This window comes from Terrapene carolina, unplaced genomic scaffold (genome assembly GCF_002925995.2).
Source record: "Terrapene carolina triunguis isolate 2854851 unplaced genomic scaffold, T_m_triunguis-2.0 Scaffold88, whole genome shotgun sequence".
NCBI lineage: Eukaryota > Metazoa > Chordata > Testudines > Emydidae > Terrapene > Terrapene triunguis.
In genome coordinates this window covers 40,246,338-40,263,421 of record NW_020664439.1, presented here as the reverse complement: position 1 = coordinate 40,263,421, position 17,084 = coordinate 40,246,338, and the positions used below count along the sequence as shown (strand labels likewise).

Sequence of the window (17,084 nt, the reverse complement as noted above, 5' to 3'; positions counted from 1 at the left end):
GCCTGTGGGAGCGAGCCTCTCAGCCTGGTTCGACAGCGAGCGGGGTTCACACTAAGACTCTAAAAACAGCTGTGCAGACAGACCTTTGAATCCCACCTCCCTTCCCACCTAAGCTTCAGAGCCTGAACTGCAACTTCAAAGGTCTATCAAGCCGGCATGGGAGGCTTGCTCCCACGGACTTCAAAACGCAGTGTAGACATATCTTAAGTTGCCAGGCTAACGCAGCCCCAGGGAGAACCACAGGGTCTGTCTGTATCCAGGAGCCTCAGGAAAAAATCCTCTATAATCATTACAACCTGTTCTCTACCATGAGAGACCCTACATACCCCACCCTCGGTACTGATTCTACTCTACCCCATCACTCCTCTTTGGGTTTTCTAGCACCGTGTCTGTGCATACCTGGCTCTTTCACAAGAGGGTTAGGAGGGAATGTTTGTGCAAAATGAGGCACAATCCATCCCACAGCAATTCAACAGAAGAGTTCAGCTAACACAGCTGATTCTGCTGCCTCTGCTGACCATTTACGAAGGAGGAATACAGATCTACTGGGAGACATCAGGCAGGGGCGGGAAACCTGGTTACTTTAACATAGAAAATGGATACAGCAAAATGAACAGCCCTCTAGAAATCCATTTGAGATGGAATTTGTTCCATGTTCCTACCTCAGAATTAATTTTCATCGTCTCTTCAGTGTGGTAAAGTAGGAGCTTTTGCCCAGAAGAAGTTAAGTTAACGTACACCTGTAGACAGGGGTACTGAGAGATTTTCCAGCAGTCTGGACCACAGCTAAATGAGCAGTTAAATGCTTCTGTGATCGATGCATTGAGGAGTGTGCACTGAGCCTCTTCTGTCCAAACACTAGGTAGAAAAGAGACAGGTTAGACAAATCACAGCAAAAACGGGCAGCAAAGTAGCAAACATAGCCGGGTGTTACCTTCAGGGATATGATACTGTAAGTCTTTAGGGGAGAAGCGCTTTCATGAGACTGTTGCTTACAGGGTGGACTTACATTCTCGGTACAGCTCATCCATCATAGAATGGATTATTATTCTGTAGCATGTGAAGGAATACAAATATAGTGGCTACATATGCATGAAATGGCAACACACTTGGGTGGGTTGTTGGCAGTAGGGATTTAACCTGGTCTCTTAACCAAGGCTCTAGCAGATTAATCAATCTCTAGTTGGCCTAGCCACCACTAGGGGGAGACAGAGCACCACACTGACTGGGCATGGGCACGTGTTATGTTCTTCCATAGACAAAAAGCAGACAGGAACTTTTTGTTTGGAGAACATTTGAGATTAAAGGGAACAAAGAAAGCTACGATCAAATGTAAAACATGCCTGGGAGAGACCATGGTCTGCATGGCTCACTCATTAATGGCAGTCATCTTGAATTAACTCTGAGAGTGGGCTCCTGAAGGCAGAGTAGGAGGACTAATTCACTCTTAAAGGTGAAGTACTTAGAAAATACCTTCACAGTTACATAGACACATTGTACCATATGGCCCTCCACCACCATATGGAATGCTACTTGTCAGAATACTTTTTCTTCTGGTACAGGTTTTGAAGAAGATAAATCACTTTGAGAAATCATTCTGGAGAATTTCTGGCCTATCTTGGGTACATAAGAGCCTAAAAGGGAGCAATGTATCCATTTAAACCCCCCAGATAGGTAATGCGTCATGAACCTTATTTCTACTGAGATGGAAATAAGAAAATACAATCTATGACTAGGTTTTTCTTAGGGACAAAGGTCACTGGAATGTCACAACTGACAGCTATTCAGGAAATTCCATTAGTGTCCAGAGGGGGTCCCCCTCTCCCATTGGTCTTCCTCTGAACCCCTATGGGAGCCCCAAGATGTTCTGGCGCCTTTTGCACTTACATTGCAAAGGCTGTCCTATCTTTCTGCCACAGAAGGGCTGGGACATAGCTCCTTCCAGAGCACATCAACCCTTCTTCCTGCTATAGCAAAGTATTCTCAACCTCTGCAAGCTGTGGACCAAGTATGAATCAGGGTTTGTCTACACAGGGATACTCAGGAAAGTTAATCTGAATTAACTAAAAGTGTGACAAGATTATATGCTAAGTGATTTAGATGATCTCCTGGATAATTCTCTTACCAAGTATTTTGCTCTGGTAACAATTATAGTTGTAGGTTCCATGTATTCAAAATGGTTGATAATTAAAGTTCAATTATGGCATGATAATTCTGTTAATGATTATGAAAAAAATTGTAGGATTTTTGCCCATCAGGGCAAGATGTATTTTGGTGGTGGGGAATTGTTCTCTGTGGCCTAATGGCTATTGCAGGAGAAATGACAGAGACTCATGGGATCTATTCCTGGTGCCTTCACTTTTATTTCTCTGTAACTTATTTTACCCATGTATAAAGGGTTATAATTGCACCTATCTCACAGCTGAGTTTTGAGGCTTAGTTAATTAATATCTTCAAAGTGTTTTGATATCCTTGGACAATATGTCCTATAGCTCATAACATAACTGATCTTTCCAAAAAAGCAATGTTGACATTAACAGCCTCCATAATTGACAATTATATTGCTAAGGAGGACTGGGAGAGAGAGTGATTTTGAAATGTAAACACTCTTGGATGTTTAAACAGGCTTGATCTCTGTCTCTAAAGTTTAAGATCTGTCTGGATTTAAAAAGGGATGAATAATTTTATGCCTGGGAATAAGATGCAGGGCAACTAATCCTCATGCATCAATGCCCATCCTGAGCATTGCAGAGGTCAGGAAGGGATAGTTTCCTACAGGTACAGCATTACACAATGAATGTTTCCCCTGCTTTCTCTGCAGAATCAGGTATTGGCCACTGCCAGAGGCAGGATATTGGGCTTGATGGACTAATGGTCCAATCCAGAATGGCACATTATTTGTTCCCATGTCTTCATGGATCAGAATAGAAAAGAATTGCTGACAACCCCATCACAAGTCTAGGATGGAGTCTAAGTAGGGCTCATGCTTGAAAGTTACTCTGAAGCACAGCCAGTGAATCAGAGGGCAAACTTGCTGGTCCTTAGCTAAGAAGGGAAGCTGTGGAAGGACATCAGAAAAATTAAGTGCAGTATAATAACTATGAAAGATGATGTCTCACTTCTAGCAAATTACTATATTTCAACAGGATTTCACTTGTTAAAATGAAGGAATTAGCTTACATGAGAACTAAATGCTATAAAATAGCACGATCCCTTTTCCAAATTAAACTTCAATTTTTCATTTGAAAGGGTATTGTTTCTCTAGGCCACTGAATATTACTGCTGCTCCCCGCTGAATTCGACAGGGGCTCTGTTTTACAGCGATAGGCACTCCATAGTTTATGGACTCTAGGAGGCCACAGACCAGCTGTTAAAGATATTACACAAAATCTATATTGTGAGGGAGAAAGTGTTTTCAGAATCCAAAACTGTTCATTCTCCTCCCACTCTAATTAAACAGTGACAAAGCTAAAAGTGGTGATCTGTGTTTTGTCAGATACCATAGCTCTGATTCTGCTCTTGCTTACCAGTACAACTCACTTGTCTGCAGTGGAGTTATTCCTGATTTATATTGGTGTAAGTTAGAGGAGAATCAGGCCATCCTGATCAAAGAGCAGCATGAGGAGACGAGAAATCATTAAAAGGTCAATGCAGGGAGGGAAATGAAATCAGCTGAGCCGGACATTCCAGGAACAATGTAACCATAATAAATGTACCTCTGCATGTATGACCGCAGCAGCGTAATTCCCAGGAGGAAGTACATCATAATGGAGCACACCATCATAGTCAGTCCTAGGAGTATGGCCCGATCTTCTCCTGCTTTCAGAGCTGTGACTGTTTTCCTTTTGTCCAGTAGATCGTGATCCCTGATTTTTTGGTAAATATTTCTGAGGTTGAAAATAATACATTCTTATGTGAAGTTCATATTTAATCAATGAACCCTCTAAAGGGTGGGTAGTTCCACCACCACTTCCATCTCATGAGAGAGAAGGGCTCCTCAGATGTCCTTTTCAATGGATTCATTCTGACCTGGCAGGGAATTAATTCACTTCCAAAATATTTTACAGTCATTCCTGAAAAGGTAAAATCCTTGTATTGCAAATATAAACATTTAGACACTTGGGCCAGCTCAGTAAATCTATCTCTGATGTATCATTGACTCCAATGGAGTTACTCCACAGTTGAATTTTGACCTATTAACTCCAACTCTTGCCCCAGTCCCTTGAACGTTATTAGGCATTTTGCTGGGTGTTTTTCTCCCCCGGGGGGGAGGGATAGCTCAGTGGTTTGAGCATTGGCCTGCTAAACCCAGGGTTGTGAGTTCAATCCTTGAGGGGGCCACTTGGGGATCTGGGGCAAAATCAGTACTTGGTCCTGCTAGTAAAGGCAGGGGGCTGGACTCAATGACCTTTCAAGGTCCCTTCCAGTTCTAGGAGATGGGATATCTCCATTAATTTCAGGCCTAAGTTCATTATAGTAGCCAGGCCAGAAGATAATATCCACCCAAAAATGTCTGAGGGCACCTCATAACACATTCTTTCTCATTTGCCTATGGGTCAGTAGAGGAGTCTGATTCAAAGCACATGGACGACAATGGAAGTCTTTCCATTGACTTCCATGGTCTTTGGATCAGGCCCTTATTTTCTATTTTTAAAATGTAACTCATGGGAATACATCTTATGCATTACAATTAATACCCTATCTGAAAATTATCCACCAAAGCTACTTTTCCCCTGCAATTAAGAAAAATACAAACTATTCTCCCCTCCAGCTGAGAGAGTCCTTTTCACTTCCTATGTCCTTTCATCTCCAGGCCTTTGATGATTCAAAGGTCACAGGGACACAGTGACAAGGGAGGGATGTACTTGAGTACATTTCAAACGCACTCAAACTTTGTGGGTTTAAAATGTACTTACAGACCTGAAGCTGATCATAAGCATCTGTGTTTTCTGTTAAGATTCTTTTGAATCTTCCAGGCAGCACCCGATGCATGTAAGCCGCATACCTTTGAGCCCTGGCATCACCATAAAATGGCCATAGTAGTACCACCCGGAAGTAATTCGTCTTCTACTGTCTGCAAAACGGCAGGTGAGCAGCATCAGAATGAGCATTATTTTGGGTTCTAACAAACCCACAACTCATCTAAGCTGAAACTATCAAGTTTCACTTGTTCTTATTAAAAAAAACAGTAGCATGTAATCTACATTAATAGATCAAACACTGCAATTTCCAACAGCCTTACTACTACATATAGGGATAATACTGCAGTCATTTTAAAAAGAATGGTTTTGATGGAAAAATCATAAATGGGACTCCCACGTCCACTAAAAACAGGACAATAATTTTGATCACAGGTTCCCAAACCTTTGCAATACTTTTGATGAATCTAAATTGAATTTGAGTTTATAGTGAGAACCAAAACCAGAAAAGGCACATGCGGTTGGTGTTTTGTAGCAAAAGTTTTGCCCAGATCTTGCTAGAAACTCTCAAACATTTCAACATACCTAAAATACGAGTGAAATTCTGGTTCCACTGAAATCAATGGGTGTTTTGCCATTGACTTCAACAGGGCTAGGATTTCACCGCATCTCTCAAAGTTTCTTCTGTTACTATTGATATGGGGGCTTTTCTAGTCATTACCTTCTCCAGATAACAATTTTCTTTCCCAAGTTTATGAGTTCACTTCTAATTTACTTCCTTAGATTTCCAGGGTTTCGCTATAAAACCTGGTTCCTTAAAGACTTGCTACTATTTCCTTCATTGGAAACTAAACAGTAATTCAGCCTATTGAGATTTCCTGTGGTGTTGTGGGGAATCTTTTGTGATTTTATTGGATACGGTTGCCTTCAAAGAACTGATGTAAAAGAACAGTCAAATGTTACACTCCTTTTATTATTTATCAAAATGTATTTAACTCTGATAGCTGCTATTAAGATATGCATTGCTTCCAAATGAAAGAAGGCAGTAAGGTACCAATAGTCATACAGTTCCAGAACATTAGCCAATCACACAGCATGACTTATGTCAGTCTGTAGATGTAAACCAGACACAGTGCAATCAGTCTCTAATGTCACCAGAACATAAAAGTGATTTAAATGGACGATTTAAAAACAAACAGCTAATTGAAAATAGTTACAAATGTTTCCCATGTGGCCTGTAGCCAAGAAGTGTGCAATGAAAGGTAAAAAGATGGACTACAAGCTATGTTGTAGAAACAATCTACCTACAAGGTGATTGGAAAACTGAGCAGTGTGTGGGGAAAGTTTGCCAGTTTTTTTCAAGACCCCAGGGCCACAGAGAATAAGCATCTGCTGATGAGGTCATGCCAGGAGCATTGACAACTATTTTTCTGTTGCCATTGTTGATGAAAAGCCCTAAAAAAAGATGGAATTTGATGCATTTTATGTGATGTCTTCATCCCCTGAACTGCTGCTATAAGTGAGTCTGGGTAACAGTTGAACACTGTGCAAATATATAGTTAGACGATGACTTGAGGCACGGATCTGAGAACGTGGTGGTGTGTCAGATGCCCCATCTCACGCAGCAGCTCCAGGAGATACAGCACTAAGTCACAATTCCTCCCCTGCTTCCCCCTTGCTCCAGGGGGTTCGTGGGGGAACTTGCTGCTGGTCAATACCAGCAGAAAATTCTGATGCTCTTCCTGCACCAACCAGAAAGAGTAGGAGGGGGTGGAGCCACGAATCTGTGCACTCCCTACATTCCCTGCCCACCTTTTGCAGTGGAAGCAGTCAGATGGTATGTAGCACCTGTTTACGTCTATGAACCCTCACTTGATGCCTGGGTAGCCTGCACAGTGGAGTAATGGGAGATCTTACCCCCATCTGACTCCCCTGTGTAGGTGGGTAGCCCAAATCACAATCTAACCCATCCCATAAGCAGCATGTCCTGCCACCAGCAGAAGCACCACTCCCTCATTTCAGCTGGAGTAGCAGAGTTATTTTACGGGGACAACTGTCCTTCAGGTCAACACAGTGGACGATTCTACTAAAATCCACTCTGTAGTATGTGGCTTTGTGATGGACTGGTTTGGGCATGTGTGTAATATGTGCCTCTCTGCTGGGTGGGATTTGTCAGTTGTGAACTATTAGCACAGTGGAGGAGCTGCTCTCACTGGACTGATAGAGAGCTATTCTTAGGCAGCTGATTTCTGTTCCTGTTGCAGGGCCGGCCCACAACATTTTGGCACCTGAGGCGGGGAGCTCAAATGACGCCCCCATGCCCAGGGCCAGCTCCAGGGACCTGCTGACCAAGCACGTGCTTGGGGCGGCACCTTGGAAGGGGCGGCCAATCTTGGGGTGATGGGGGGCGCTCGGGGTTTTTTGTATTTTTTGGTTCGCTGGGGCGGCGCTCGAGGTTTTTTGTTTGTTTGTTTTTGTTTCAGTGGCGTGGCACTGGGGGGGCCGGGGTTTGGGCGGCGCGGCGCGGGGGCGGGGGGTGGGGGGGGGGGGGGGGGGGGGGGGGGGGCGTGGCGTTGGGGGGGGGGTGTTACGGCAGGGCGGCGCTCTTTTTTTTTGCCTGGGGAGGCAAAAAAGTTAGAGCCGGCCCTGCCCATGCCCCCTCGCTTGGGCCAAAACTTTGAAAAGTCTCAATTCTGCCTTCTTCCTGTTCTACTCCTCTCATGGTACTGCTCTGCTACCTACCCCAATAAAGGAGAACTAACAACTTAAAATGCCTTGTTCAAAAATTTTAAATAACACTTAACTTTCAAACGCCTGAACAGCAAATGTAACTTTTCTTGTCTGCATAGTAAACACTGGCATTTTTATCTGTTTGAATAATCAAAGTGGTGCTTTCCGTGCCTTCTTGGTTGCAAAGATTTGAACTGCTTCCTGAAGGTCCACAGGCTGGGCCAGCTCATGCTCTGTTGAGATGGTTACAAAGCCGACCAGCCTCTCCTGTGTCATTGTGGAGTGTAGATGTGTTTTTATTAACTTCAGCTTGGAGAAGCTGCGTTCTCTACTGGCAACTGTTACAGGAAGTGTTACAAGTATGCGCAGAGCAACAAAAGCATTTGGAAAGAGGGTGGTCATCTTATTTGTGCACATATATTCCAGAACAGCCTTTGGAGTTGATCCTGCTGAAATGTATCTTGAAAGGGCTTTCAGTTCATCACCTAAATCAGTCGCATCAATATCGTGCATGTCATCATGTGTCAACACTGTCTCTAGTGCCCTGGTGTAGGTCTTCTTCAGGTATAGTGAGGAGTTTTGGAATATCATACAACATCCCAAATATACTGCTGTGTTCCTTGAGCTGCATGAAATGTTCTTCAACTGACTGTATTGCACAATCTAGCACCTGGTTAAAGAATTCAACTTTGAATTGTTGTTTGGGGTCTCTTATGGGATTATCCCGTGCCTCGTAATCAAAATGTCTTCTTCTTCGGGGACTCTTGTATTCTTGAATGGGTGGGAAAATAGCTTCAGTGTGAAGTTCCTCTGCCAACTTTTGTGCACTCTTCAGAACGTTTTGAAATCCCTCATCTGACCGTAAGACTGTAGGTATGACTTTGATTTATCCAGTTGTTCCATTGCTCCAGATATATCAAGGTCAACACCTTGGAGTCTCTTGCTTACAACATTTATTTCAAACAGTATGTCATACCACAACACTAAGCCACACATAAATTTGAAGTTATGTATATTTCTGGTGATTCCATTTCCCTCTGCCACTGTTCTCCCATGAACAGTGCCATTGTTTGGCACATACAGCTGATTTGAAGTGCCACGCAGTGCTAGGTTTTGGGTAGCAAGCATTCTCACAATGGCAATGAGCCTTTTCAGAACATTTTGCCAGTAAAGAGACTCTGATGCAATCTTCTCTTGATGCTGATCATCTATGGTGGCTTTTAACCTTAGTCTCATCTCAAGCTCTTTCCACCTATGGAATCTGGTGATTTGCTGCCTTCTTACGGCATGCCAGATGTCTAGCCAGATTTTTCGAGTCCTTTGTTCCGATAGAACCTAATGTGACTAGAACATTAGACTGGAAGAGTTTGCAACAAAAACAGTATGCAGCATTCTGGGTTTTTGAGTACATAAGCCATGGCCTCTCCACTTTGTCACCATTGGGGATTTCACGCCAGTAATGTGTTGGATGGAAACTTCTATTTTCATTGTCTTTGGGGAACATGAAGTTTTTCACTTGCTGTGGCCCATGCAGTACAATGAAGTCCCTCAGGCTACTGCTCAAGTGGGTCCACAGTCCTGGATCATCTAGACTTAAGGAACTAAACTCAGCAGCAGCTGTTTCTTGCGCCTCCACCACATTCTTCTCTGATGTACACCTTTCTTCAGGAATGTGCATGGTTACATCCATTAGAGATGGAGATATGGATGCTGCAGTAGCTGCCAGGTCACCTGCAGTCTGACTAACTGGAAGATCAGGCATCTCCTCACCACTCACATCCTCACTGGGGCCGGAAGGCTCACCGTGAACATTTGTGTCTATGTATCTCAGGAGAGCTCCTTCCTGCTTAGATAGAAAAGCTTCCTTTGCTTTCTTTCTTTTTCTGACTGCTTTCCCAGAGGGGCGTTTTCTTCTTTCACTCATGACTGCTGTTCTGTGCCAGCTATAGTGGCTCTCAACACTCAATTGAAGGGGACAAATAAGCAGGCTGGTAGCAGGGCCTGAGTGAGGGAAGATATCAGCATCTTAAGGGCCTAACTGGCTCCAACAACTTCAGTTGACTGCCTGTTCTCCTCAAGCGGGTTCAGGGAAGCAGCAGGAAACAGGAAGCTCCCTGAGAAGCTGGTGTTAATCAGTCCAGGCTCCTGGGGGTGCTAGAGAGGTACATAAGAAGCTCCTCCTCCTCCTCCTCTCTCTCCCTGCAGCTTCTGCTGCTTTCTGTTATTCCCTCTCACCTTTTCTCCTGCCTGCCTGTTATGACTCTTGTGCCCTCCTTTCTCCAGCACAGCACTCCACCATCTCTGTGCATCTAGAGCAGAGAGAATACATATGCACCAGCAGCAGACACAATTTTCTACACTCTGGGTCCTAGAGGCACGTCCGCCTCAGTTTGCCTCATGGTAAGGCCAGCTCTGACCTGTTGCTGCATGGACACAATGAACTCACTAATGCGGTGTGTACAAATGGAGTCATAGATCAATGCATCCCGGCCATTACATCTTGATGATTCACTCTAATAACTGAGCTCATGTGATAAGTCCCCATATGTCTAATTGTTTTTTTTAAAGTCCTAGACATGAGAGCATGGGTTCTCCCAGGTCCTCTCTCTCCCCATGTACAAAGGAACTTAATGTAAATGAGCCCAGGTGGACAAAAGGTCTTTGCTCCTCCTACTGTTTCTGAGTTGCCATTTCCCCCTGATAAATCCCCAGGTTCTCCTGTCAAATGGCTCTCATCTGATGCAGCTCGGATGACTGCACACTCTGACGTGACTGCTACGAGAGGAAAATTACACATGGCTGTGTTGTGTAGGATGGGGGTAGAGCAGAGGGAATCTCTTCCTCTCAATTCCCAGTATTTCTGCAGTGTAGTTAGCAGTTCCTTATATGATATCTGAGTCCAGGCAAGAGCTTAGGGAGACCTTATGCAATGAAACTAGGCAGCACAGGCTATGTTTTGGCAGTCTGGGAACTAGAGAGACAAGTCAGAATCTAGTGGCTTGAATAAAGAATCCTGTTTATATTCATTACAGTCAAGAACTGTTCTTTCTCCATCACAAAGGACATTACATCCTCTTAGCACCAGCCTCAGTGATAGGAGGGGACCTGCCAAATGCACCCTTCTACACACTAAAGTGTGAGGGGTCTGGTCTTCTGACTTGAGGGTGTGGTCGTATCAGTGCTCCTGTGCATATGCTGAATTTGTCACAAACATTAGAGAGGGGTTTATATTATACCTTTTTAAAAGGAGTAGCATGGTGTGCTAGAGGGATGAATGGCTCAGAGACCCTCTAAACAGCCAGCATTACTCCTCTCCACCCATCTTACATGGCCATATTCCTACATTCTCTCTGGCAGCTGAGAACTCAAGATCCCATCCCAAGAGGTGTTGATCGTCTACAACACCCAACACAGTCATTAGGAGCTGTGGATGGCCCCAAATAGGTCCCAAATTGGCAGGGTCTGGGCGCACTGAAGATGTGAGGAATAGGACTCTCAGGATTGCCCCCCTAATTCAAGTCTCCTATACAAAATCTACAATAATCTACCAGCCGAGCTAGAGGGACATACTTTGGATTTTGAAAACAACCACAAATCAGCCCAAGAAATCTCATCCTTGATGGGTTTAATGGGTTAGTTAATTTTGAGATTTCCTAATCTGACAGCATGGTCATGCGGATGTCAGATGGGAATACACACGTGCTTGTATTATTCCAAATGACTTTGAATCCCGATTCAGTTCTCTGACATCACAGTTGTTATGCAGATATCATTCAAATTACCTCATGCCAGGCGTCTTTAGTACCTGAAATCCTTGAACGTAGAGGTCAAATCCAAACCTCCATATCACCTGCAAGGGTCCCGGTGCTAAACGCTCAGGGACCTTTTGGGCTCATTTATTTTAAAAAAACACCACCACCTATATGTGGTTGCATCAGGTTTGTTGTAACGAGAACTGTAGTAACACAAGCAAACTCATCTGGGGGCCTGATCCAAAGCCCATTGAAGTCTACAGAATGGCTCCCATTGAATTCAATGGGTTTTAGATCAGGCCAGACAAGGTCACATAAAACCCTCCAAAAAGACATTCTTCAGGTTTGCCAAGCAAAGGAACTTGGGCTAAAAATAACAGAAGAAAATTGAGAAATGAGCGAAGGCTTAAACAGCCTTCTTTAGGGCTCCCAAAACTTAGACGGTGACATTTGAAAAACAACAACAACATCTAAATGAGCATGCATTATATGCAGTTTCAGGCTTTAATCCTTCAAATACTTATGCCTGTGAGTAACTTTACATGAGAGTAGCCTACTCGTATGTAAAGTTGCTCAGGTGCATACAAATGTTTGCAGGATCAGAGCGTTAGGTGCTTATTTTTGAAGATACGCCCCCCTCAAAAGTCTGTGGTTGTGGGGTTTTGTTATGTGAGCATCTTATTGCTCCATCCCATAATCTCCCTGTATGATGCCCGAAAAACAACTTCCTATGAAGGGGGTTGTTTGGGGGTTGTTTCTCTATAATTCACTCCTTATTTGAGATGGTGATGTTGCAGGTGACCTGGTATGCACTAAAATCACTGCAAAGTATAGAGTTCCTCCTGCTAGCACTCCATTAACTCCTCTCCTTTTGTATTTCTGAGACCATAGCTGAGATGCTCTGATTTCGGTTTTCTATTCCGTCCCATTCACTCTCACAGAATATCATTTATTACTTTCATGGCTCTAGCAGCACCTTAGATATGGGTGTACAGAGCTGACTGGGAAATGAACCTAGATCAGTTGTGTCAAAAGCAGCAATGGTAATTACAGTATTGCCAGTGCAACGAGAGAGAGGAAGGGTACTGTTGTATGTGTAATGGCAGCTGCTGATCACAGAAGGCCATTAATTGCTCCCACTGAAGCCAATGGCAAAACTCCCATTGATAGGGTGAACATATTTCCCTATGCTAAATACAGGGCACCTGGTAAAATTACTCGTATTCAAGTGAGTTCAATGACAATCAATCAGAACTATGCAGTATAAACATTCAAATTAACATCAAGTTGACTGAGCCCCTGTTAAAAAGAAATACTGCGTAGTGGGATTCTTTTTATTTACTTTCTTATCTTTAAGGCTTTAGGGTTCACATGGGGAGAGGTGACACACACACACACACACTCCCATACACCTCTCTCACACTTGGGGGTGACCGACCTGACCCTCTCTGGCCGGCGCTCTCCGCCCTCCATACTGGCTGGGCTCCTGGGACGGACCCGCTGTTCCTGGTACCTGGTGCAACGTCTTCCCGAGGCAACATATGGGGGGTGGGCATGCAGGGTCACAAGGCCCCCCTACCCCAGATTTCTGCCAGAGTTCACACCAGAATGTAGCCAGCAGCAGCCTTTCGGCACTGTGTGGGAGGAAAGGGAAGGGAGCTGCTTCCAGCCACAGGGGAGTGTGTGTGAGGGGGAAGGGATGACCTGGCCCATGTCTTTGCAGAGCTCATCTCTCTCTCCCCCTTGCCCCCCCCCCCACAGCTGGAAGCAGCTTGTCCCTTCCTGCCCGCACCGTGTCGCAAGGCAGATAACACCTCCAGGATGCTGCTGGCCACGGACATAACCCAGCCGCCTCCTGTCCCCCGGCTACAGAGCAGGCAAGAAGGGGTTAAGCCCTAAGGATGCCTTGTGCACCAGGGCCCAAGGAACCTGACTGCAAAGGCTTCAGCAAACCCGGCCAGAGAGGTGGCTCAGCAGGGGAGGGTGACTAGAGGACGGAGCAGCACCGCACTCTCTGGGAGAAGGAATCAGAGTGGGTGGGAGAACAGTGTGCTAAGCCCCTGCTCGGGGAACTGCTGTGGAGCCTGCAGGTTCGGGGCATGACCAGGCTGGAAATCACTTCCTCCCGCCACTCCAGAGCTTAGCTGAAGGGTGGAGAGGCTTCCCCGTGCTAGTGCTGTGTGGGGCTTTGGCACATGCAGGGCTTGGCTCCTCCTGGCCAGTTCCCTGGGCCAGAGGATCTTGGGCTTTCCCGGGGCGCTGGCCCATCCTTAGAGGTTTTTAAGGCCCAGCTTGACAAAGCTCTGGCTGGGATGATTTAGTTGGCGTTGGTCCTGCTTTGAGCAGGAAATTGGACTAGATGACCTCCTGAGGTCTCTTCCAACCCTAATATTCTATGATTCTATGAAGGAACCTGCCAGCCAAGCTGTTGGTGAGCTAAGCAGTCCAACCAGGGGCTGGTTCTCTGCACAGCACTGGGAGCCGGACGCGCCCCGCTGTGGGGGAGGGATGTGGAGGAGCAGTGGGGCTCAGGCGTGTGTGAAGGGGCAAAGCAGGGAGGGGACAGCGAGAGGGGGAGCATGTAAAGGGCTGATGGGTGTGCAGCCGATGCGACACGTAACTGGCTGACACCTGGCACCTGCCTGCACTCACCAGCCACTGCAGCTCACAGTGCGCAGCCAGTGCCATCTGGAAATGGGATGGGGGGCAGGGTCCTGCTGGCCAAGAGCCGACATGCAGCAGGGGCTGTGCTGGTGGACCAGCAGGAGGAGTGGCTAGCTTTGCCCCGCCCCCAGCCTTGCACACCCACCCCCATCATCGGCCACTGGACCCCTGCCCCCCACTCATCGCTGGTGGGTGGGCAGCTGGCGAGCAGGGATCCAGACAGCAGCAGGACCCACCAGTACTGATGGGGGGGGGGAGGGGGAGAGACAGAAAATATGAAAACATTTGCCCATTTTTTAAAAAAAAGTCAAGACACCTGTAGACGAGCTTACAAATGGGACGTCTGGTCACCCTGCCCATTGAACTGACTAGAAATAGCATTGGGCCCATATTGCTGCTGTTTCCTTATGAAGCAGAATATAATGAATGTAATCAAGGCATACTGTAGACAGTGTCTCACGCCCTCAGACTCCTGGATTATCTGTGCTGCTGTGTTACCGCGTATATCCGACCCTGGATGCAGGTGGCATTGACTGCTGAATAACTACCTAGTGCCGGAAAGAATTGGCTGTTTGTGTCTCTTTGCAGCATGGTACGAAGGGTCTGATTGTCAAAAGTGCTGAGCACTGACAGCATCAGTGGGGGCCCGTGGGAGTTGTGTGGGGCTCATTAAATCAGATCTCCTGTAAATGTCTCTAACAAGGCTAACCTTGGACAGCCCTTTCCAGTTCTGGGTATAAATACAGAAGAATGTATTTTTTCAGACCAATAAGTATTTAAGGGGGACATTTTCAAAGGCACAAAGGGCAGTGCCTTTGAAAATGCCATAATCCCCCTGGTAGTCAATGGGAATTGGGTGCAATACTGGCCTCTTTGCCTTTGAAAATCTCCCCCTAAGTATTTTACAAAAATACAGCTATATAGGACCAGATTTTCAAAACAGCACAGGCTCCACATGGGGCCAGATTTTCAGAAGAGCTCAGCTCCCACTTAAGCACCAAAATAAGAGCTCAGTAGGTTTGGTGCAGGTTGAGCACCTTACCCCACACGCACATTTTCCAAAGCAGAGGCCGGCCAGCCACAATAATATCCCAGTAGAACCCACTGGGGTTGTGGATGCATTTACCTCTGTTTTTGCTTCAGCAAGGGCTGATTTTTTGTGATTACATTTAATAGCCAGTGCAAGGGCGATGGAGGAGAGAGGAAAAAGGGAAATGCATCCGAGTGGCAGCGAGACAGGTCGCCTGGCAAATCTCACTACAAACGGAGAGGTTTTGGAGGAATGAGGCTGGGCACTAGCAGACAATTGTTCTCTCATCAGTGATATTTAACTTCTTTCATTCTCAACTGAGCACTGCCTTTGTCTATGGACTTTAAACTTCTCCCCTCCTTCCCTTTCATTCTCTTGTATGTAATTCCTAGCTGCTGACGGAACTCTAGTAACTTGCGCTATTCCTTTGTCTCCTTCAACCAATCCCCTCCACCAGCACCACTCAAATGAGCTGGCCTTTTCATAATAATTAGCTCACTCTCATGCCCTAAGTGATTGTGCAATACATATAGGCTTGGAAGGATTAGATTTGTATTGGTAAATGTCGGCAAACATTGATTTTGCTGCACATGCACAAACTAACACAAATATTTCTATCTAAATTTACAGATAGGCAAGTAAGAAAAATTCTGCTTGAGAACTTATTACAGTTTGATTTCAGGATATTTACTTTGTATATTTTGACATGTGATGTTGACGATCTGTGTATTAATGGTTATAAAGCTTTATCTTTTTGAATCTCAGCTATTGCCATTACGTGATTATTGTCTGACCACCCCCCATAATTTCTGTGAAAATTTAAATTGATAAAAACTGAAAAAATGCTTGAAATCCATAATTTTACACAACTGTGAACATTTAAATTGGAAAAAAATTGAAAAAATGCTTAAAAATTAACACTGTTATTGTCAAAATTACAAAACAAAAATCTAATACTGTACTGCATGTCCTCTCTATTTACACACACACACACACACACAGTCTCTGACAACTCTCTAATTTCAGCATGTGCATCATATCAGTGAGATGCATGGAATTTATTTAGGGTGGCATTCTGGGCTGGACAGCCAAAGTGTTGGGGGAGAGTGTTGCTCGAGCAATGGTAGCTGGAGGCATGCTGCTTGCAGAAAACAGAATGTCATTGCTAGTCTTGGTGGTGGTGATGGGGTTGTGCTCATGTGTGGTGACTAGCATATCTGTAAAAAGGTTCAGGGTGTGCCAGCCTCAGAACTGAACTCCAAGTGCTAGTGCCGTGGGGATGGGGCAAGAAGAACCTTAAACACACCTCCAACATGTCTGATCAGACCCCTTTTGGGGTACTGCACCAGAAACCCCCTCCATTTATCAAGCAGTTCTATCCTAGAAGTCTCTGGCAGGGGAACACTCGGGGGCAATGGTCTCCTGCATCCTTCCCTCCTCCCACTTCACAACCACCTTGGGAAAGCCAGGGTCTGATGCTTCAGAGAGACCCCAGTTTAAAAACCACAAAACACAGTAAGTGCCATTGCAGTTTACCTTTTCTCGTCATGTCTGTAAGATGTGGAGGTCCGGCCACTGGTCCAAATAAACATCTTAGAGGATTGCCCTGTGGTGCCTTTCCTTACTGTGGAGGTCTTGGAGGGATGACGGAAGGACCTAGAAGGAGAGGGATAGTCTCTGTCAGTATTCATTTGAAACACACCAAACCATGTTGTGTCCATCATGCTAAGTTCCCGGGCCTGGATTCCTATCCACTTGGCAGTGTTCAGTGGGCTCTGGTCCGAGGAGGTGGACCTTCTGATTATTCGAGGCGATATGTAAAGTAACAGCGATGCCCTCTCTGTTCCCTTCCAGGAGCTTTATCTTCTACTTTTTTTTCTCTCTCATTTGTTTTGCTAGCACTGGCTCACATCAGAGATAAGATGTTGTTTCCTTGCCTGTGCTTTACTGCCTGGACAAATGCTTGCTTTGCTGTTGGATCACCCTTGC

The 17,084-nt window shown here is 45.3% G+C and overlaps 1 protein-coding gene across 1 annotated transcript in view; it reads right to left on the bottom strand.

Moving 5' to 3' along the window:
* Nucleotides 1–16,702, bottom strand: part of LOC112120441 (calcium-activated potassium channel subunit beta-2) — a 30,600-nt gene extending 13,898 nt beyond the window's left edge. The window contains exons 1-3 of the mRNA XM_026650163.1: nucleotides 16,632–16,702; nucleotides 3,717–3,887; nucleotides 663–858 (exon numbers count right to left, since the gene is read on the bottom strand). Coding sequence (XP_026505948.1) covers nucleotides 663–858; nucleotides 3,717–3,887; nucleotides 16,632–16,687 — 423 coding nt within the window. The 5' untranslated portion in view covers nucleotides 16,688–16,702. The remainder of the gene's footprint in view (nucleotides 1–662; nucleotides 859–3,716; nucleotides 3,888–16,631) is intronic.
* Between the last annotated feature and the right edge of the window lie 382 nt (nucleotides 16,703–17,084).